The sequence below is a fragment of the Sciurus carolinensis genome, chromosome 6, assembly GCF_902686445.1.
Source record: "Sciurus carolinensis chromosome 6, mSciCar1.2, whole genome shotgun sequence".
Classification (NCBI taxonomy): Eukaryota; Metazoa; Chordata; class Mammalia; order Rodentia; family Sciuridae; genus Sciurus; species Sciurus carolinensis.
In genome coordinates, this window is record NC_062218.1 from 112,326,661 (window position 1) to 112,349,702 (window position 23,042).

The 23,042-nt window shown below is 38.0% G+C and overlaps 1 protein-coding gene across 4 annotated transcripts in view; it reads right to left on the reverse strand.

Moving 5' to 3' along the window:
* Megf10 (multiple EGF like domains 10) overlaps positions 1–23,042 on the reverse strand; it is a 168,186-nt gene that overhangs the window by 106,378 nt on the left and 38,766 nt on the right. For 3 of the 4 annotated variants that reach the window (XM_047556736.1, XM_047556735.1, XM_047556737.1), the window contains 3 exons: positions 15,886–16,020; positions 9,222–9,323; positions 7,795–7,895 (listed from right to left, as the gene is read on the reverse strand). In XM_047556736.1, coding sequence (XP_047412692.1) covers positions 7,795–7,895; positions 9,222–9,323; positions 15,886–16,001 — 319 coding nt within the window. In that variant the 5' untranslated portion in view covers positions 16,002–16,020. Of the gene's footprint in view, positions 1–7,790; positions 7,896–9,221; positions 9,326–15,885; positions 16,021–23,042 lie in introns of those variants that run through there. The other variant, XM_047556738.1, reaches the window with a different exon arrangement.

A 23,042-nucleotide genomic window follows, 5' to 3' on the forward strand; every position in this document is an offset into this window, starting at 1 on the left:
ATGATTATGTAGCAGTAAGCACTACCCTGAAGACCCACCAAGTACACCATGAGGTTAGTGCACACAGTCTCCTGGTCAATTGGCCTCAATCAACATGTTTGTGATCTGTTAGTTTCTCTAAAGTTCTTTGTTTTTAGAGACCTTTAAAAAATCCAATTTCAAAAGAAAACTATTTCATTGGTTACTTTAAAAAGAAAAACAAGAATACAAATAACAATGATTGCTGGTGAGGATGTGGGAGAAAAGGTACATTCATACACTGTTGGTGGGGCTGCAAATTAGTGCAACCACTCTGGAAAGCTTCCACTATGGAAGCTCCTCAAAAGACTAGGAATGAAACTACCAAATGATCCCACCATCTTACCCCTGGGTTTCTATTCAAAAGAACTAAAATCAGCATACTATAGGATACATACACACCAATGTTTATGACAGCACAATTCACAATAGTCTAGTTATAGAACTGGTGTAGGTGCCCAACAACAGAACTGGATAAGGAGAATGTGGTATATGTACACTGTGGAGTTCACTCAGTCAAAAAGAATGAAATTATGTCATTTGCTGGTAAAGGGCTCAAACTGGAGCTCATCATGCTGAGTGAAATAAAACAGATTCAGAAAAATCAAGGGACACAGGTTTTTTCTCATATACAGAAGCTAAAGAGAAAAAAAGGGGATCTCATGAAAATCAGTGGGAGAAGTGGACAAATAGCTCATCCTGTAGAGCGCTCTCCCAGCATGTGCATGGACCTGGGTTCAAATCCCCGGCGCCTGGGAGAAGAGTCAATAAGCAGAAAATCAATGGGAGAACAATGGAGTACAAAAAGGGAATCAAGAAAAAAGAGGGAAGGAAAAGGAGAAGTTGTGAGGATTGAAACCGAGCAAATTATGTTACATGCATTGCAAATTACGTTACATGTATTTATGAGTATGTCAAAATGAGTCTTACTATTATGTATAACTATAACTCACTATAAAAACATAAAAAGTTTTTTCAAAGATGTGCATCCCACATCAAAAAAGAAAGAACTGAACATGGAGAACACATAATTAAATTTGTTAATAACTAAATTTCTTTACTGTTTTTCAGAGACAAAAATAACTAATAACATTTTTTTTTTTTTAATCTGTGAAGTCAGGTAACCATAATGGAGCTAAGAAATTATTGACAAAATATGATATGGACAGATGTTAGATAATCTTTGATTCATGAAATATTCCATCACTTCCATTTCTTCTGTTTAGGTAAAGCATCTCATTTTCCATTTAGAACAGAATATTAGCACCATCCCCCACCATTCACCACCAGTTGATCAAACTGGAAAAGTTATTTAATGTTTTAAAGGCTCAGTTTCCTACCTATAAAATGAGTATAATTATATCTGCCTCACAGTGATCTTTCAGGAATTTAATAAGATAATATGTGTACTTGGATCTTTCTTTTTAATCCAATCTGCCAGTCTATGTCTTTTGATTGATGAATTCATGCCATTAACATTCAGGGTTATTATTGAGATATGATTTGTATTCCCGGTCATTTGGTTCATTTTTTTATTTTATTTATTTATTTATTTTTTTGACACAACTTGGTTCCTCCTTTATTTGACAATTTCTTTAGGATAATTCCTCCCTTTGCTGATTTGCTTCTTTGTTTTTCATCTCTTCCCCATGGAATATTTTGCTGAGAATGTTCTGTAATGCTGGCTTTCTTTTTGTAAATTCTTTTAGCTTTTGTGTATCATGGAATGATTTTATTTCATCGTCAAATTTGAAGGTAAGTTTTGCTGGGTATAAGATTCTTGGTTGGCATCCATTTTCTTTCAGGGCTTGAAAAATGTTGTTCCAGGCCCTTCTAGCTTTTAGGGTCTAGATTGAAAAATCTGCTGATATCTGTATTGGTTTCCCCCTGAATGTAATTTGGTTCTTTTCTCTCACAGCCTTTAAAATTCTGTCTTTATTTTGTAAGTTAGGTATTTTCATTATAATGTGCCTTGGTGTGGGTCTGTTGTAATTTTGTGTATTTGGAGTCCTATAAGCCTCTTGAACTTGATTTTCCATTTCATTCTTCAGATTTGGGAAATTTTCTGATATTATTTCATTGAATAGATTGTTCATTCCTTTGGTTTGTTTCTCTAAGCCTTCCTCAATCCCAATAATTCTTAAATTTGGCCTTTTCATGATATCCCATAGTTCTTGGAGATTCTGTTCATGATTTCTTACCATCTTCTCTGTTTGGTCAACTTTGTTTTCTAGGTTAAATATTTTGTCTTCAATATCTGAGGTTCTGTCTTCCAGATGTTCTATCCTATTGGTTATGCTTTCTATGGAGTTCTTAATTTGGTTTATTGTTTCCTTCATTTCAAGGATCTCTGTTTGGTTTTTTTTTCAATATTTCTAACTCTTTATTGAAATGATCTTTTGCTTCCTGTATTTGCTCTTTTAACTGTCGATTGGTGCAATCGTTCAGTGCCTGCATTTGCTTTTTCATCTCATCATTCAATGCCTGCATTTGCTCTTTCATCTCATCGTTTGCTTCTCTGATCATTTTAATTATGTACATTCTGAACTCCCTTTCTGTCATTTCTTCTGCCATGCTGTCGTTGGATTTTATTGATGTAACATCTAGATTTGTTTGGGGCATTTTCTTCCCCTGTTTTCTCATAATGTTCAGGTATCAGTTGATCGCTGAGATATTGCAGATTTCCTCTATTGACTTACAATGTCCCTGAAGATTATGGCGATTATCAAGAACACAAGCAACAACAGGTGTTGGCGAGGATGTGGGGAGAAAGGTACACTCATACATTGCTTGTGGGTCTGCAAATTAGTGCAGCCACTCTGGAAAGCAGTGTGGAGATTCCTTAGAAAACTTGGAATGGACCTACCATTTGACCCAGCTATCCCACTCCTTGGCCTATACCCAAAGGACTTAAAATCAGCATACTACAGAGGTACACCCACATCAATGTTCATAGCTGCTCAATTCACAATAGCCAGATTGTGGAACCAAGCTAGATGTCCTTCAATTGATGAATGGATAAAGACACTGTGGTATATATATATATATATATATATATATATATATATATATATATAAACAATGGAATATTACTCCACCATAAAGAATGATAAAATTATGGCATTTGCAGGCAAATGGATGAAATTGGAGAATATCATGCTAAGTGAGATAAGCCAAACTCAAAAAACCAAAGGACGAATGATACCGCTAATAAGTGGATAATGACACATAATGGGGCGTGGGAGGGGTTAGTGTTAGGGTTAGAGTTAGTGTTAGGGAGGGGGGCAAGAATGGAGGAAGGAAGGACTGTTTAGAGGGAAAAGAGGGGTGGGAGGGGTGGGGGGAAGGGAAAAAATAACAGAATGAATCAAACAACATTACCCTGTGTAAATTTATGATTACACAAATGGTATGCCTTTACGCCATGTACAAACAGAGAAACAACATCTATCCCATTTGTTTACAATAAAAAAAAAAAAAACTGATTGAAACAGAAAAAAAAAAAAGAAAAAAAATATGTGTACCTGGCCCACAGGAAGCACTCAACAGGGTTAACTATAACTTTGTTGTTGCCTTAAATATATTTTAAAAGTGCTTAAGGGAAGCACTTTAGGATCAAGAAGTATGCCTGTCTCAGATACCTTTATAATTTCTAGAGCCCAGTCCATTGGTTTTTACATTATAGGTGTACCCAATCGATGCATGTCAAATTTGATTGAATTGAATCCACTGTGCTGAATCTGATTTACCCCATGAAGAAAAAGAAGAAATGACTTGTTTTAAGAAACAATGAATTCTCTTACATGGAAAAGTAGAAGGTGCACTAAACTGCATGGCCCTAGCAGCCTCCTCTGTGGACTCTGCACACTATCCTCACCGTTCTGAGATGGGCACTATTCACAGACCCCTTCGCAAGGTGAGCCTGGCTAGGTGTTCCCTGAGGCCACCCCTCCCTATTTTCAGCTGATAGAGAACAGATAGAATTGAGTGGTGGGAACATGAGGTTAAGGGAATAATTCTATTAACAGGGCCCACTGTGCTGGCGCCTACATGCTTTCATTTTTAAAAAAGGCAATTTAAGTTGCTGAAGCTGTCTTTGAATTCACAATCCTTCTGCTTCAGCCTCCCAAACTGCTGGAATTGCAAACATGTGCTGCCACACCCAGCTTAAAAAGGCAGTTCACCTGCAGCCTTGCCTGATAAGAGTGATTTCCCCTAACCACAAAATCTGTAAGAACAGGTTCGAATTAGAACCAGTCAGCGTGAACCAAACTGACTTAGAATTGTCATGTGCAGTGGGGACTTGAAAGTCTGCAATCAGCCTGAAAGTCAAGAGGTACAACTGGAAAGGACTCTCTCCAAACTTCCCTGGGACCCCCAATAAAACTGGAGGGGAGAAAGGGCACGCTGTCCCTCTCCCCTCTGAGAGAACCCATTCTCCCCTTTGAGAGCGCCCTCCCTTTCCCCTCTGCTATCCTTTCAACACACTTGTACCTGTTACTCTGAGCAACATGTCTGAAATTTTTCTGGCATGACTGTAAGAATCCCTGTATGAAGAAGGGGTCTCCACGAAGCCTCACTTTCATAGCAGGTCTCTGCCCTGTAACAGTGGCCAACTCTAAACTGGCAGGCAACTGTCCAGAAAGATCTCTGAGGACTAGAGAAGATGACACTTTAGCATACATGTCCTTAACAATTTCCTGATGGAGAGCAGGGTTTTGTTGTTTTTTTTTTTTTCCCAAGTACATAGCATATTTATTTATTTATTTATTTTAGTTATACAGGACAGTAGAATATGTATTTTGACATATTATACCTACATGGAATATAACTTCCCATTCTTGTGGTTGTGCATAATGAGGAGTTACACTGGTTGTGTATTCATATATGAACATAGGAAAGTTATGTCTGATTCATTCTACTGTCTTTCCATTCCCATCTAGTTGTAATATTTGTGAAGCTTTCTAACCTTTGGAGTAGGGAAGGAGGGTTGGGAAGTGTAAGAACCAAAAGTACAGGTTGCTAACAGTAGAGCTGGGAGGACAAGCCAGTTCCCCACAGGAAGGGGCAGAAGGAGGGCAGGGCAACTGGTGAGCCCAGGTCAAGCCTCCAGAATGGCCCTCAGCAATGCCATCTACTGTGCCCAGGCTGTGTTGAGGGACAGGAGGATGGGAACCGGCTCTCCTAAAGGGGCTACTTAAGCTACACAAAAGAAACTTTTCAAATACAGGTCTTTATTTGTAGGAAAGCATCTTTTTTTGCCTTCCAGGTAAACTGAGTAAACATTAAACCACAACAAGAACTGACTCTGGAACTTCCATTTCTTTGGTAACTGGAAACAGTTAAAAATGGTCACTGTGCTGTCTGCCCGGCAGTAAAACCTGGTTGAAAAAGAGCTAATGAAAACAGGACCCAAAATCCTGTGTTCACTCTTCCTTCTCACAAGGGCGCCTCACTAGTGCCAGCTGTCAGAGCACAGAATAGTGACTGCAAGTCATCCCCAAGAACAGGGAAGTGAGAGAAGCATGCAGTCTGTCTCTGGGGATTCAGTAATGAAATCAAGATATCACAGTCCAGAGATGCAAAATACCCTTAAAGAGACCAAGGAGCTCCCAGGCCAGTGAGAAGAGAGGGTAAGCTGATTAAATATATTAACATATCTAAAGGGAAAATGTTTCAGTCTCCAGGGGCAGCTGGTCAGCTGGAAGGCCTAGGAAAAGGAGAATTTCAGTGGAAAATGCCAAAGGTGTCCATCCAAGTAGTCTACGGGTCACTTTGCAATCTGTCTGGTGGAAGACAAAGATTTATTTTGACCAATAAAATTCCAGGGACTGTGTGAACTGCCCTAACTTTCCAAGAATGGCTGCACTATTGAATCAAACAGACAAGCTGAGATATGGAAGGCTCTGGCCATGAAACTCTGAAACTCTAACTGACCTTGCTTGGATCCACACTCCCTGCAACAGCTGGCCAGTAAAATCTAGCTTCCCACCTGCCTGCCTTCAAGGAGAGGATGCAGGACCAGAGGGAAGAACACCTCTCCAAGTCTGTGTAAGGTGTGACAGCATCTTGGCTTTCTGTATAGGTCCTGTGATCTGAGTTAATAGAAATGCTTCCTGGGAGACAAAAGTACTCTCTCTTTGTGTTGACAATTGTGCTCAAAACAATGGTACTGGAGGATTCTAGAAAAGGGCTGGCCTAACCAGCCAGGTCTCCCTGCCTCAGCACTGTGTGCTCAGTGTTGCTTCTTTTCAAAGTTTCACATAAGCCTGGGGCCACTGAGATCAATTCATGATTATTCTCTAAGATGTTTGATTATAAACATATAATTTTTCTTATTCAGCATCATTATTAATCAAAGACATGCAAATTAAGAAAAAATTGCACAGGGAAAATTGGCACTGGGTGAAAGCTAAAAGGCATTTTCATTTGCTGCCAGTGTGTATATAAATTGGAAACACTCCAAAAGTCTTAGAAATGTGTACACCTCTGACCCAGCAATTTTCCTTACAGGAATTTAGCCTCCTCAATTAAGGACATGAACAATTATATAACCACAATGATGGTTTTTGGAATAGTTCATAATAGGTCTAACTTAGAAATTATATAAATATTCAACTGTTGAGATAAGTAAGTATCTATAATGCAATAATATACTGACATTTGCAATACATTTCAAAAGTACATTTTCTGACCCAGAAAGCCAATCACAATGTATTTTTTAATTTTCTTCTTTTTATCAAATTACATATTCTGGGTTTTTTTTTGGGGGGGGGGGTAGTTGTTGTTTTGTATACTTATTATCATGTGCAGCTCTGGTTCTTAACCAAAATTGAGGAGCTTCCCCTATCTGTACAAAGAATAGAATCTAAAGGTTGGAAGGAAATTGAGATATGGACTGAACCCAAGTCCTCTGTAAGACAGCAAATGATTTATCTGAGGTCACTCAGCTGAGTGGTTGCAGAGCTAGTGCCACAAACTCAGATGTGTCCAGACATTCCTGTTGCCTCCAAATTACAGCAGAACCTTGTCTCTATGCTAATCAACATCAGTGTCTCTACTCAGAAAATGGAGGTACCCCTCTAGCCATCTGTCAAGTCAAAATACTTGAGTAAAATAGTTCTTGAGGATCTCTACGAGACCTGTGCATAATAATAAGAAACCTCAACTGCAAACTACATCCCATATAATCTTCTAGGATTTTCTGAATGTCATAAAATACCAAACTTCTCTCAGGACACCTCAGAATGAATTGGTGAGAGGCAAAGTGGAGGAATGAGGGGAAATGACAATAAAAATGAGGTTGTACTGTGTGACCCATCCTGCGACATTTCTTAATGTGAAAATTCCGCTACATTTTATAACCCTCATCATTCTATGCACCAGAAAATCATATGCCAGCCTCCCAGAAGTTAACTGGGGTCAGCAGCAGGAAAGTTAAGTCCCCGTTCTCTTCTGTGACCTAAGTGCAGTGACTCCTGACCAATTTCCAAAGAAACATTTATCGAAGAACTACAAGGTCACATCCAGCCTTGAATCATCTTTCTGCAAGAGACGTTTTCTCTTAAAGCAATATTTATTTGGAGACTTTCGAAAGGACAGGGGGACACAGTTAATGCTTCACTCCATAGAGCAGCCAAGAAAGTAGCATTCAAGAGTAAAAGGGAATATTCCAAGATGCCCCATCTCCCCAGGCCTCCACCTCACAGTCACAGACAGAGTAAACCAGCACTGAGAAAAGCAAGGGCCTCTCAAAGGGCTGAAAGTCTTACTTACGGACACACATGTCCCTGCTTTCATAAAATCCAGGACAACACTGGGACTTGCGCCTATACATAGTTTTTTCCCCATGTCGATAGGCAGTCCGATAACTGATTCTATATAAAGAGAAAGAATCATATGTTAGTTCTTTTGGCCCACAATTTGGTCAGAAATCATTTCTATTTTAATTAAAAAAAGAGCTATTAACTATAATAAAAGTATGCAAAAAGTACTTTCAAAAAATAAGAAGAAACATAGAAAATATGTTGTAACCAATTTTTTACAGACTCCTAAATTTTTCTACTGAGGTTATGTTGTGATTCCCCAAGTCAACCTATACTTTATTTCAAGACATTAGAAGTTTCATGGTTTCCCTGCTTCATTTATCTTGAAATAACTTGAAAAATATTGATCAATTTCACATATGACACCTATCTAAGCATCATTCACTTACATATGTTTGAAAGAAAGCACTCAGAGAATTTCTTTTAAAAATCTCTATACAGTCTTATCCCACTATAAACAGATGACTAACAGATACCTTTCTATTTAACTAAAGCAGCATTCATTCACTGATTCATATATATGACACGTGTTTATTAAGCACTGACTATATTCCAGGTACTATTCTAGGCGCTGAGGAAGTAGCAATGAGCAAAACAATATAAAATCCTGACTCTCAGGAAACTTACAATTACTGGATAAGAGAAATCTGGTAGAATTTGTTTAATAAAGACTTATATTAAACAAATAATTGGGTCATAAAATGGCTCATACTAATTAAATATGAAGTCAGGGAACAGAATTTGACAGGAAGGAAAGAGTAGTCAAGGACAGCTTGTGTGAAGAAATGACATCGGACATAACATCATTTAGTGCAGTGTAAGACAGCAGGTGCCAACACTCAACCCATAACTCACACTACTATAAATATTTTACCAACAAAATTATGGTATCAGGGTTCCCTTCTTTATAAAAACTAATAATAACATCTAATAATAATTTGGTTTTGTTTCTACATTCACATTGATAGAACAAAATAAAAAGTCCATTTTACTTAAGGGTCAAATTTAAGTGTAAATTGAGTCAGATGTTCAATTAGAAACATGCTGAAACATGAATCTCTAGCTCTCTGGTCATGTGCATGTTTAAGAGGGTCTCCTCTGCTCATGCAAATACATAAGCTAGGTGAATTCTTGCTGAACAAATGATGGTGAACAGCAGGCAATTCCTCTTTGGTGGACTGTCAGCTCCCAGGCATGGCCCACCTCTCTGCCTTCCTGTATCTCCTGGGATCTGCAGCAAGGCTAGGGAAGTAGTAAGCCCTCCATAACTAGTCACTGAATGCACTGCTGCACGTTCTCAAATAACTGATATCTCTGATGGTATGGGACTCCCTTGCCAGGTAGCCAAACTCATGAGCATATCTGAGCCTCTATTACCTGTGCCGTGTGCATTTAAACCAGTTTAGGATGTCAGTGCAGCTGGTGTAGTAAATCTGATCAAAAGGGTGCGGGTATGACTCTTGCACAGTCACTGAATAGCTGAAAAAAAAAAAAAAACAAGGAAAATAAAGAATCCGTATTTTTCCTTTTTACATTAATGATATAAACCACACTAAAAAACAATTATAGGCTAAATTGTCTCTATTTGCAACTCCATATTGACTTTTAACAGAGAATCTCCATATTTTCACAGGTTTTTATTGGAACTAGAGGCCCTCAAAGACCAATATCAACAATATCTTTAAATGACAAGCTTTATGCTATAAATTTCAAAGGAAATCAACTTTCACTACTCACTATAAATCCTAATATTCACCAATTTAAAACATTTCACTGTATTTTTCTGTACTTTAATTCCCTCCTCCTGTACTAGGGCTCCAGGGATAGCAAAGACTTTTCACAAAAAAAGTTTCAATCTACATCTACATGCAGATAATAAGGTTAATCAGCAAAGAGACAATTCAAGTATTCATAACTGAGTACATTTGCTACTGAATCTGAAAAATCAGAAAGAACATTTTTCTCCAATGGGAATTTGGAATAATTTGCTTTCATGTTCCTGTCCTACTTCTACTTCTCAGGATGTGGAAGAAAATATACAACATCTAAACAAAAACTACAAAAAAAATTTTAAACTCCGCTCTAAACATATGTCTGAGACAATCAGCCTGAAATAATCATACCAATAATCTATGATTGCTATTTAAACATTGTTTTCTGACATATTTTCACTAATAGCTTCTTGTTAAAAACATACAGGCATGTCAGTCCAAAAATGTGGGTGGAATATTTCCATGAAATACAAAGAACATTCAATACTTGGTCCCATACTTCTTAATTTTAAAGTTGATTATGTACTCAAGAGCTTACTGTCTGCCTACAAGAAAACCTAGAGAATTTTCTTTTCTAAACAATTTATTCTATTTGCTTTAAGTTTCTTAAAGATTTCCATTAAAATCTTCACACTAACAAACAAAATGGGCCATAATTACTGACCTACTTGCAGCAAATCAATAGCTCAAGTTCATTAATAAAACTATCCACTAGAGAAGATATGGAGGGAACGAGGTTGAGATTTCAGCATGAAAAGTTCAGGTTAGACACAGGGCAGAAACCTGCAATTTGAAAAGCTCTGTGGTGCTAGCCTCACAAACAATGGGTCTTCTTTCTGCAGCTGGTTTCTAGTAGTCATTATATAGTTAGTTAGTCTTTAATAGGAGATATATGAAGTAATCATACTATACACCTTTTTATATATTTCATTCTTTGGGATAATGCAATTTGATTTCAAGGTAAATTTATCAATATTTCACAAATGTTAGGCAGAAGAAAGAGATCTTATTAAAAAGCTCACTGACTTAGAAGGTGAGGTCATAATCCGATCTGACACTAGGAACTGGATGACCTTCATCAGATAACCTCACTTCCCTCGGTCTTAATTATCTCATCTTGACATAAGGGGGTCAGAGACAGTGTTGAAGATCCCTTCCCATTTGGCATCCTGAATTTCTAACATACATTTTGTACTTCTTCCCCAGCAGAAGATACTTGTTGCTACCTGTAAACATAAGTTCCCATGAGAATAGATTATGCATCTATCTGTATACCTTGATATAACTCATTTGGGGTAAAACAGGAGGCCTCTGCTAAAAATGTTAATGTTCTTGGAATGGCTTCTCACAGGAAGCTATTAATATTTTGTTCAGATCCCAAGCAGTATCCTGAGGTTCAGGTTGGTGCAATTCTAAGCCTTGCATGTCAGTATTTTTTCCTGCCTCACCAGCTTCTTATAGATAACTGAATCTTGAGACTTGTTGCATTAACCACTTTTGCATTTGTAGTAGTGAGTGAAGTGAACAAAGGTCCTCTCTGTCTGAACCTAATGTATAGGTACAGTTCCACCAGCAAGAGAGAGCTACTTCCCACCATCTGAATGAACCAGGCTGTGCAGTACAAACTGAGCTGAACTAAATCAGTTTGTTAGATCTAGACCAGATACAGGGTTCCCACAAAATTCTAAAGACTATATTGTGATGTTCAGGTCTATATGCCTTGGAGAGCAAAAGTGATCATTAACAAATGCATCCTGGCCACTTCCATTTGAGATGGGTGGAGAAACTGATTCCATAATCAAACATGAAAAATATTTCATTTCTACCAGCCAGGAAGATTCCTTAAATAAGAGGAAATATTCAAGTACATGAATTTCTCAACTTGTCACTTGTTGCTCACTAACAACACACATTTTATAGGATGCCTGTCTGGTGTAGGTCATGGAAAGCTCTTTTCTATAAAAAGTGGTCAAGGGTTGGGGTTGTAGCTCAGTGGTAGAGCACTTGCCTAGCACATCACTGGATTCAATTCTCAGCACCACATTAAAAAAATAGATAAAGATACTGCGTCCATCTACAACTAAAAAATTTTTTTTAAAAAGTGGTGGAAGTATTTAGGATTCCAATTCAACAAATGCTCATTGGACAACTTGTGTTTTATATGGTGACATTTGAGAGGGAACAGGGATAAGATGGTGTCTGGGTGTCCTGGTGTTAGTGCTGAATCTAGGCTGACTCACTAGCACTGCGAGCTCAGTGTTGTTCATTTGCCACGAAAACCAGAGTGGACTAGACAGTGGGAAGGTGTCTTCCCACTCTATGGCTTGAAGAGCAGCTGCTGCTGAATGTGGAGTTCCCTGACTGTCAGCAGAAGAGCTAATTAAGTTCAAACAGTAGCTGGGCACTGGCCAGGGCAGCAGTGATGATCAGAGAAGGTAGGACTGTGTCAAAGACATTTTCCTTCATTCTGCAAACTATGGCCTCCAGCAAGTGAGCCCACTGAAAAGTGACAACCTAATTGCCTAATGATAAGTGGGTATTGAGCAAATTAGGTAAAGTCACTTACAGAACATTTGGCAATCATAATTTGAAGACTATTTACTTAACGTGAAAAATGCTTATGATGTAGCCAAGTTTCAAAAGTATAGGCAAGGCATGATTACAATATGGAAAAAATTTAAACCCCTCAAACTCAAAACAGAAAAACCCTAGAGACTGCAAAGAAGCAAAGAAAAACACTATTGGTGGTTATCTAAAGGTTGTAGAATTCTGTGCCTCTTAAAATTTTTTTCCGAATTTTACAGTAAGATTTATAATACCCTTAAAAATGAAGAGAGGGAGAGGGTGAAATAAAAAAGCAGACAGTGCAGAGCAAACTGCCGTGCAAAAGGAATCTGACCCCAGTTCAGCACTATTTTCAGCATTAGGATGCAAAACTCCTTATTTCCTGGTTGTTTGTTGAATCTTCTCAAACACACTGAAAACATCATCATCATGACTTTAACCTATTAAGTATTATCCGGGAGAAACCCCAGCAAGATTTAATTTAAGGTCAAAGAACGGAGGTGGGGAGAAGCCATCATCACTTGGACACATTCCAAAGTGGTTAATTACATTCTATCTGCTTAATTTATCTTGTTACTTTAATCAGATATGGTAATAATCATCATTTCTTAGCTCACTTCAGGACTGCTGATTCGATTATTACCACTTCTGTATTAGTAATTGAAGGTTTGGGCAAAGAGTGGTTTCTCTTCCTTAGTGCCTTCTTGAGAAGAATCCTCACTAGATAGATGAGTTCCAACTCACAGAATAGAAAAATGGGATGGGGAGGAGGAACAGAGGATTTTACACAATTATTCATTTTCCAAAAAAATGTTGTGCAGAATTCTTTTAATCACAAACATCCCTGTATATATTTAATGATTTAATTTTCTTCCATTTCACTTTATGCACAATTTCTTAGAATCACAATTGCCGCATTAAAACAAGGCACAACTTTATTTCACAATAAATATTCAGATATCAGTGGGGGTGCAGCTAAAGGGCACTGATAGAAGCACTTTTGTTTGGTGCTTCTCAAACTCAATGTGCAGACAAATCCCCAGGGGACCTTGTTAAAATGCAGACTGTGACTCCATGGGGCTGGGGTGGGGCCCAGGGTGAGCTTCTCAGGAGCTCAGGACCCAGCTCAACAGATCACACTGAGAAGCGAGGCTCCAGGTGATTCCATGGCTCTGAACCGTGGGGTACAGGTGACTTTCAGTATAAAGAGAGCCTACTACCAAGAATTGTGTTCTTAGAGCTAATTTTCTCTCCTCATTTTAATTCAAGCCCATTTTGAAAATACAGAACCTATCACCTGCACCTTTATTTGATCATTTTAATTTACCTTGCTACACCTTTTCCATTCCTTTAGAAACAATTTCACTTTCTTTTACCTTTTCTCAACATCATTAGCCTTAAAACAGAAATCTTATCAATAAGAAGACTACAACTTCAATCCTTTCTAGCAGTCATTTAAAAAACTCATTTCCCTATTTGTCCCCACTCAAATTCCCTCCCCGTGAGTGAGTATATGGCTTAGTTGTGCAACTGCAGAATTACAAGATTTAGGGATTACTGTGCCCCTCGTCTGTGGGTCACAATCTCCACAGCCCATCCCAAGGGATGTCTGTATTTGGTCATCTCATTCACTATCAGGAAATGGGCTCACTCACTTGATAATTATCAGCTGAGCCCATGCCACATGCACGGCCGTGTTCCAGAGAGAAGGAAGGATTCATGGTGAATAGAACAACACAGTATGTATTGACAGCTTTGGGCAAATGTTGAGCAAGATATCAGGACAAAATCTGTACCTATGAGTGGGTTGGATTATTTGAAGTCCTGGATTTTTTTTTCCTCCAATACTCTTTCCATTTGTTCATATCTCACCATGTTGGCTGCTCCCAAATCTACTGTCCCAAACACTTCCAGGCCCATGATTCAAGCTATTTTTTATGAACACAATATGGCAAAAACTCTCTAATCCTCTTCCCTCTCAAATACACTCTCCTTTTATTTTTCTGTATGTGTAATAAACCTCTATTCTTTTACACAGTAGGTGCTAAATTCTGGCAGACCTCTTGCATATCCTGTAGTCAGTTACCAGATCTGTTGATTCTTTTTTTTTTTTTTTTTTGATCTGTTGATTCTTATTTCTCAGCATCTCACAAACTTGACTTTTCCTGCCATCCAACCTATTCTCCTCTACAAAGTTAAACAACCAGTCGTCTTTCCTTTTTCTAAATTTGATATGTACCCTTTCATGTATTAATAAACTCATTTCTATTATTTTAATATTAATACATACTTTCTTGGTGAAACATCTTAGGGGAGGTTCTGTAAAGTTTATAAAGATAATTAATAGGCTGTCTCTCCTCTTCAGTTCTACCTGATACAGTTAATACCACAAATTTCATATATTTAAGTATATATATAAATATATATAAAATATGTTATATATATATATAATGTGTTATATGCCTATTTACAGCTTAACATTTCATAGTGATATATAACTTCTTCAATGGATTGAGTAATTTTATTTTTGTTGTAATACTGCCAATGAGAGGAATACCAGCCTTCACCAAAAAGTAATGCTATGAGGAACGAACAGAGAACCTGAAGAACACCACTGAGGTGCAAAAGGAGCCTTTGGGCTCTGTGCTTCCTAACAGCGTAACAACAGGTATTAGAATGTGAACGCTGGTTTGCTAATCATGGTACCAAGGGTAACATGAAAACCAGACCAAGAGTTTGATGTAAATGTACCTCCAGCTAGTCCAATACATATTACTCTTTAGTACTCACCACCTTCAATTTGTTTGAAATGCCTGCATTTACATTGTTATTTTTGAATAAAGATAATTTCTTGGGAATGCAAGTAGCACCTTAGAACAGAGCGGACTCGATCTATGCTACCAATCATGTTTGCACTACATATCATCAATCACTTGCATTATTTTTGTGTTCCAAAAGATCCCTGAGGTTGACTCGTTTTTGGCTTGTTTGTTATTGTTTTGTTTTTTGCACTTCTGTGTTTCCTACTGCAAACTGCACAGATGTGTACACTACATCACCTGCTCTTCCGTAATGCATCCATTTCCCCTCCTCCAGCACTGTGCTTGCTCTGGGCACAGTCCTCAGTGGTCCACAGCCACTGGTTTCAAGCTACCTTCGATTCCTAGAACTCTCCCGACCAATGCTATCCACTCATCTTCAGCTCGTCAAGAACCATCTCAGGGTTCCCGAAGCCTTACCCGATCCTCCGAAAGTGGGGTCTCTCTTTTCAAGCCACCAAAGGCACAATTTTTTTTTTTTTATCTAGTACATTTCAACACCTTAGTGTATTGTTCCCTGCTGCCTCCCACTGCTCATTTATTGTTCCCAAGCATAGGCCCAGCTCTCCAAAATTACTGCAAATAGATTCAGAGCAGGAAAGACCTTAGGGACTTCATTCTAATTGAGTTATTAATGTTCTCCCCAGGTCTTCAATTGCACCTGTGTTAGAATCAGACATATCAAGGGTTTTTTTCTACATAATATATATTATATAAGACCAAAGTGAGTAATACTACTCAACCTATTAGATATGCCTAATGATTTTTACAGAAAAGCAATTTCACAGTCTTCTTGAATTCTAATTTTGTACATTGGAGTAGTAATGATAATATACAGAGGAACTTCTGGGCTATTATTCCTCAGGCTGATTTGAGAATGGTTACCTTTCCCAATGGCTGCACACATTAGGGTCTTCAAGATTCAGAGGCAATGCTGTCTTAATCCAGTGGCACAGCAATAAGCAGATAAAGCTCAAGCATGAATTCAAAGAAATGACCATTTTCTTCCTGAAGAACAACCTGCAAAAAAAAAAAAAAAAAAAAAGAAAGGAAAAAAGAACTGCATTAAAATCACCCAAACAGAATTCTTTTCAGTAGAGCAATCACTCAGAACCAGTTGTCTCTAGGGCTGACACATGCATAACAGGACATGTATTTAAATAGCCAGGGCACTAGATTTTATGGTTCAGAAAAGAGAGGTGTTTCTTATTTTGTGCAGGGTGCCTACCAATTTGTAAATCACTAAAATGTGCAAATCATCGTTAATTACCACCATCACAAAAGCCCTTCTCATCCATGCCAGCTGATTATTAAAGGAATCCACCAGAACAACTCAAAACAGCACAGGCTTCCAGATTCTCTTACCAGGCATATTCCCTTCTGGAAGAAGAAGGCCCACAGAGGAATCTGGCCTCATTTGTCCTAGAGAATAAATGTTGAAACAGAAGCTCCTTTGACTCCAAGGAAAGGCACCTCTGACTCAAGCTGAGATTCATTCAATAATTCTTTCAAAATGAACTGAATGCCTACCGAATATTAGGTGCCATGAGAAACTGGACATAAAATATAAAACTATTCCCCTTCCCTATCCATTAAGATCCTTATAATTTATTAATTGTGACAAAAATTTCTTAAACATAGTGCTCCGGTTTCTCTGTCTGCTGAACAGAAACTATGTTATAGTGGTTTCTGAAAAATAGATAGAAAAAAAAGTGTAAAGCTGTTTAGAGGTCCTTGTGGGAGAAAATGAGGCTAAAGAAAAGGAAAAAACAAATGGCAACATATTTAGAAGCCTGGAAAACTGGTAAGCTGGGAAAAGAGAGGAAAAAAGAAACATCCAGGGGTGAGGGAGGGCCAGGTGCATCCGGGGAACTCAAATAAATTCATAGCAAGAGAAAGGGGATAACTGGAGAAAGAGACTTGGGGTATACCACAGTAGGTTTTATAAGCCATTGTAAAATATGGAACTTCATCCCAGGATAACAGGGAGCTGGTAAAAGATACTAAGTGACACTGGAATGCAGGGGAAGACTGTTAAAGGGAGGCCAGGTCAGATGCCAGTGTGGTGAACTGGAAGCAGCAGCACTGGGCTAGCAGGGAGTTGAGTGACTCTGGAAGCTCTTTAGCAGGTGGAATCCACAGGATTTGTCTACTAAGTATAGCACTAAGGGAAAAGAAAGACTTCTGGTTTAGCCCTGGGGGAAATGGTCAGTTCTTCATTGACATGGGGAGCACAAAAGCCTCCTCCTCTGGGGAGGGGAAGCTTTAAGTTCAGCATCAGATGAATCAAGTTTAAGGTTCCTGTGAGGTATTTGAGTGAAGCCCCCTACAGGCATTTATTGAATACCTCGTATTTGCCAGGCACATGCATGTAACAATTATAATGTCATGCACCTGGGAATCACACACATTTCTTCACCTCTTAGAAATTAACGCTTAGAAGGAAAAGTTTAATTGTCATACTATGTCATCGTAAAAATGGACATCAAATTAGAAATAGCTGACCTAGTCACTAAATTACAGAAAAAAAAAAAAAAAATAAGCATCAACCTGCCTGTTATGAAACTAGTAACAATGAGGCAGATTATTTGACCAACGCTATCATTTCCTGGGTGAGAGCATTTTGAGACTTTATACTAATTTTCCATACCATGAAGTTAACAGTTCTCAGTATTTGAGAATCAAATGTATTGAATAATGATTTTTTTGACTTGAAAAGATAAGAATAAATTAATAATAAATGAAAATGACAGAAGAAAAGTAACTTAGGATGTCATTTAGCTTTCAAATTCAGGGTGACAGATTAAACAAGGAAATATTAAACAAATTCTCCAAGATCAAGACTGCAGAGAAGGGCAAGTATTTTAAATACATTATGACAGATTATTTATGTCTGACTCCACAAATACTAAAGTAAAAAAGAGTGAACTGGAATAAAGAAGGAGTATCATGAGTTTGTAGGACAATTTAAACATAGTCAGTCATTAAAAGAAGTTGTGAAATCTTTAGGAAGGATATTCTAATACCAATACATAAAGCATAATTAGCCAAAACAGGACTTATAAAATAAATGCAGTTATTGATATTTCTCACAGGCTCATATTAGGAAGTTGTAAAATCTGAAGCTTAACATTATGTAACTAAAAAAGCTATTCCATATAACTGGAATAAATTAAAAATGATGATGGTGATGATGATGATAATAAATAATGGCTAACATTTCCTGACTCATTATTGTGTGCTAGACACAGTACTGAGCTCTTCATGTGAACTGTCTATTTAATCCTCACAGCTTGCCCAAGAAGTAGGGGTTTTATTGTTCTCGTTTTACAGTTGAAGACATGTAATATACAGCTAGTGCTTCCCTCATCCATCAGAAAAAGAAGACCTTTAATTTACTTGGTTGTAACAAATAAGTAGAGCAAATATCTCTTTGTGTCATAGCTTTTCTTTGCCAGGATAAGCATTTTGTTTCAATGAAGTGTGAAATACATATATTAACTTTCATTCTTTCTTCAAAGACAAAATGAAGGTTAGTGAGCAGTAATCTGCCACCTTCTCATAAACAATTACCCCAAATTGAGAAGTTTATTTCCTGAGTCACCATCTCAAATCAAACCATCCATTTACCAATTAGAAATGTTTAGTCTGTAAAGTTAGAAATTGCCCTCAAGCAAATTAAACTGTGGAGAAAAACAAATCTTTTTTTGTGATCTTCCAATGTAAAAACTGTGACAGTAGGTTCCTAGTGTCTCTTCTTTGCTTTGCACCTGATGCAATGCCTGTGAAGGTGGGTGACAGGATAAAATCAGAATTTGGTCACCTCCTCATTGATTTTAAAATTCAGCATGCAGAAATGTTAAACTGCATTGCAAAGTCGCAGGTGGAATTTGTGGAAGGGAAAAGATCAATACGTTAAAAGATATGCATGTGTGTGATCATCTATATGAATTTGGTCTCTTCATCCCAAAGCAGTTTGTTAATTAAAATCAGAAAATTAACTGAATTCTAGAACAATCTATGTTAGAGAATAAAATGGCAAAAGTAAAAGAAATTGCTAGATCAAGATACAGGGATCATGCAAACTCACATAAGATAGTTAAAACTGAGAAAAAAATGCAAATGTTATAAACATTGAGGAAAGAAGACATCTCACAAATATGCTAATAAATTATAACTATAGAAACACAACATTCCACTACATTAGGAAATGTGAATTATACTTTTGTTCCATATTATTTAATGAAGGCTCTGATATGCAATCCAACAATTAACAGCATTACATTGTATTTTATATATTTTATTTGTTGTCTTCTATAGGTTTTAGGGAGTAAATGTGAGCATGCTTTTTCCTTTATGCCTATTCTGGCAGAGGAAAAGTTCAGTACATTTTGCCCTATTTCTGTCTTCTTTGTTTTCTTATACTATAATTTCTTACTTTAGAGTGAAAATAAAAACAAAATACAATTTTTCAAAAATCGTATTCCAGTTGGAAAAAAGCAACACAGTAGTGATGTGCTTCATTAAAAAGAGATATTTTGAAATGGGCACAGTGACGCATGCCTGTAATCCCAGCGCTCCGGAGGCTGAGACAGGAAGATCCAGAGTTCAAAGCCAGCCTCAGCAAAAGCAAGATGCTAAGCAACTCAGTGAGACCCTGTCTCTAAATAAAATACAAAATAGGGGCTAGGTATGTGGCTCGGTGGTCAAGTACCCCTGAGTTCAATCCTTAGTACCCCACTCCCAAAAAAGAGATATTTTGAATATATTAAATACTCTAATTGAGTGCTAAGATACCCTCACCCACTGGTCTTCATCTTCAAATAACTCTCCTTATGATTCCATTTAACAAAAATTTAAATGTAAAAAATATAAGTCATTTGCATGAACCCCCTAGTGCCAAACTTGATTGCATCCCAGATCATTCACTTAATTATTATGGAAAAATCAAAACAGAAAATCAGTGCATCTGATTAGCATTGCTAAAGTGCTCCTATTAGAAGAGAAGACACAGCCTGCAGAGTTAACTCTTCCTGCCTGGCAGCTCTGCTCGAAAGACAGGCTTTGCTTATCCTACCACAAAAGGCTCCATAATCAAGTTGAATAAAATCCTTACAATGCAGGAGTCTGGGTACTAATAATAAGCAGTATTTTCTTTATCGGTATGTTAAGGAGAAATAAATAATGGGGTGTCAACTTACTAATTTATTTTGCAACAACGGAGGACTAAATGATTCTAGGCAATTTCTTTTGGGCTCTAAAATCTATTACCTTTGTAGAACCATTAAGTGTACACATAGAAATAACTGGAGTCCCCACATCCAGTTTTTTCTCAAGCTTGTTATCTATCCCTAAGATCTTCTCTCGGTACTCTAGATTAAACCCAATTTCTTAATTAAGAATAACCACTTTCCCACAATCAGTTTTTGACCCTGGGTACCCAGAGTCATCTATTCCACTCGGTCACTCTATCAGGCTGCCTAGAAAGGATGTGCTACTTGGTTCTCCTCAAACCACTCAGACAAGCTGCCCAGGTGGGGCAGAAGGCAATATGCGGTTCTTCCTGGGGCTTGGAGCCTGTGGAAATGGTGTCCACAGTTCAGCTTCGGTGCATTGATGATTAACTTTTACTGATTGCCCTGAGAACATCCTCAGATGACGGCATCTATGGAAATATGACTTTGCTGATAAAGGAAATCCTTGAGTCACGGTCATGATTTGTATTTTCACCACTCAAGGTGTGTTACTCAGCTTTGTGTTAATCAACCTAAAAAAAAAAAGTTTTATTTTATCTTACACTTTGGGAGGTTTCTGTCAAACCAATTGGCCTTTCGCTTTGGGCCCAAAGTGGCAGGAGTGCAGGGTGCAGGTGGAGGAGGCCCATTTGTCTTATGGCCAGGTGTGAGAGAGGAAGGCATGAGGTCCCACTATCCCCTCCAAGAGCACACCTCCAGTGACCCAAAACCTCCCTCTAGGTCCCACCTCTTGACATTTCCACCACCTCTTAACAGTACCACACTGGGGAGCAGCCTTTAATATATGCACCTTTTGGGACATTTAAGATCTAAACTATAGTATGAGACTAGTTGTTCTAACAGTACATTTCATTGCCCAAGCATTACTAGTAATGTGATTATATAACTGTATAAACAAGACTCCCCAAATCCCTACACATTAACATGAAGCGAGTGTTAAAGAGTGGTTCTAGAACCATCAAGCAAAACCCAGGCAAGGTGCTGGTGATGCCAGGCATTGAGCTACCTTGAGAGGACTCACAACCCCATACTGAAGACAGCTACAAACTGACTGTTTCAATTCAGCATGATACATACTGTGACTAAGACCAAAATCGGCCACCACAGGAAGATAAAGATAAAGCTTATCTACGTAATCAGCCAACCCCTGACTGGCTGAAGAAGACCCTGGTGATCCATTTATTATCAACTTTAGAAATGACCCTATGAATCCATCACTCACAGCTATGGGGGGAAAAATCCACAAACAGTACTCACTAAAGATCTAAATGCAAGAAACTAAGGGGACTATTATGACATATAAGCATGGTCTCTGCCCTTAATAATTCAAAATCTACTGGGGAGACAAAAAATGATAAAATATGATTATTTTATTTACAAAATGAGTCAACTTAGAAATGACTTGTCAGGACTTTAAAAGGAACAAAATCAACATGAGTTATGAAGACTCATGAAAAAGATCAAGCTTGAACCCAGGCTTTAAAAAGAAAAGGAACTAGAAATTCTTGAGTAGCACCTCACACATGTAATCTCAATAGCCATGGGAGAGCACTGAGATTAAACGTCTCACCTGAAATCAGACAATTAGGACAAAGCAGAGATTTGAACAAGCCTGTCTGATGGCTGCAACATCTGTGACCTCTCCTCAACCTCCAACTGGATAAAAGGAAGAGATCCCAGTAGGGGTCACAAGGCAAAGAAAACAGGTTATGAACCAAGGCTTGGGGGTGGAGAGCAAAAGATTTTGTTAGGGATTATGAAAAACAATGTTAGAAAAGTAGGTAGTGCTCAGTGATGGAAGGTCTTAAACATCAGGCTTAAGAGTAATTTATCCTGTCTGCAGTGGAATTTACTTGAAGTCTTTGAGTAGGGGAAGATGGAGGAGGAGGAGGAAGAGGAGCAGGAAGAGGGGAAAAGGGAGATGGAGAAGAAGCGGAGAAAGAGGAGGAAGAAGAAGAGGAAACAGAAGAAGAAGAAGAAGGAGGAAGAGGAGGAGGAGGAGGAGAAATAGCAGTAGTAGTGGTGGTAGTGGTGGTGGTTGTTGTTTTGGAGAAATAAACAGAGAATGTGTTTAAAACCTCACCAAGGAATCAAATTCTTAAGAGACAAAGACCGGATAGAGGGGACTGCACTTAGGTATGAAGTAGAACAACCTTCCTAGGCTGATAGCCTAAGGATTAGGAAGTATATGAGAAATCAATAAAAGAAAGAATTAGCAGAACTGGGAGAAATAATAGCAATTAGAGTTTCTATCAGATGAGCTGTTTTGGGTTAAACTTTTCTGAATCCCAATTTTATTTTCTGGTTTCAGTCTATCTCTTACTAGACAAAAGAAAAAAAGAAAGAAAGAAAGAAAGAAAGTAAGAAAGAAAAAGAAAAGTAGAAAAGGAAAAATAGCCCTTTTGTAAAGTTTGCTCATTCTCTCCTTCTGTTCTTAAACTATGCTCTACTACTAACAGTAACTATACCCTATTATTGTAGCCAGTCTCCAAGATGGCCTCCAATGGTCCCTGCATTATGTAACTCTCCCCACATTGACTAGACTTGAGTAACTGATAAGACATTGCAGAAATGACAGAGTAGAACTTCAAAGACTAGGTCATAAAGACACTAGTTTCTGTAACTAGACTTCCTTTCTATGGGAAGTCATCTACCATTTCAAGCAGTTCTAGTGAAAGAGTCACATGGGGAGGAACTGAGACCTCCTGCCAATAGCCATATGAGTGATCCACTTTGGAAGCAGATCCTCCAGCCTCTGTAAAGTCCTTAGACAAGGTTAGTTCCTGC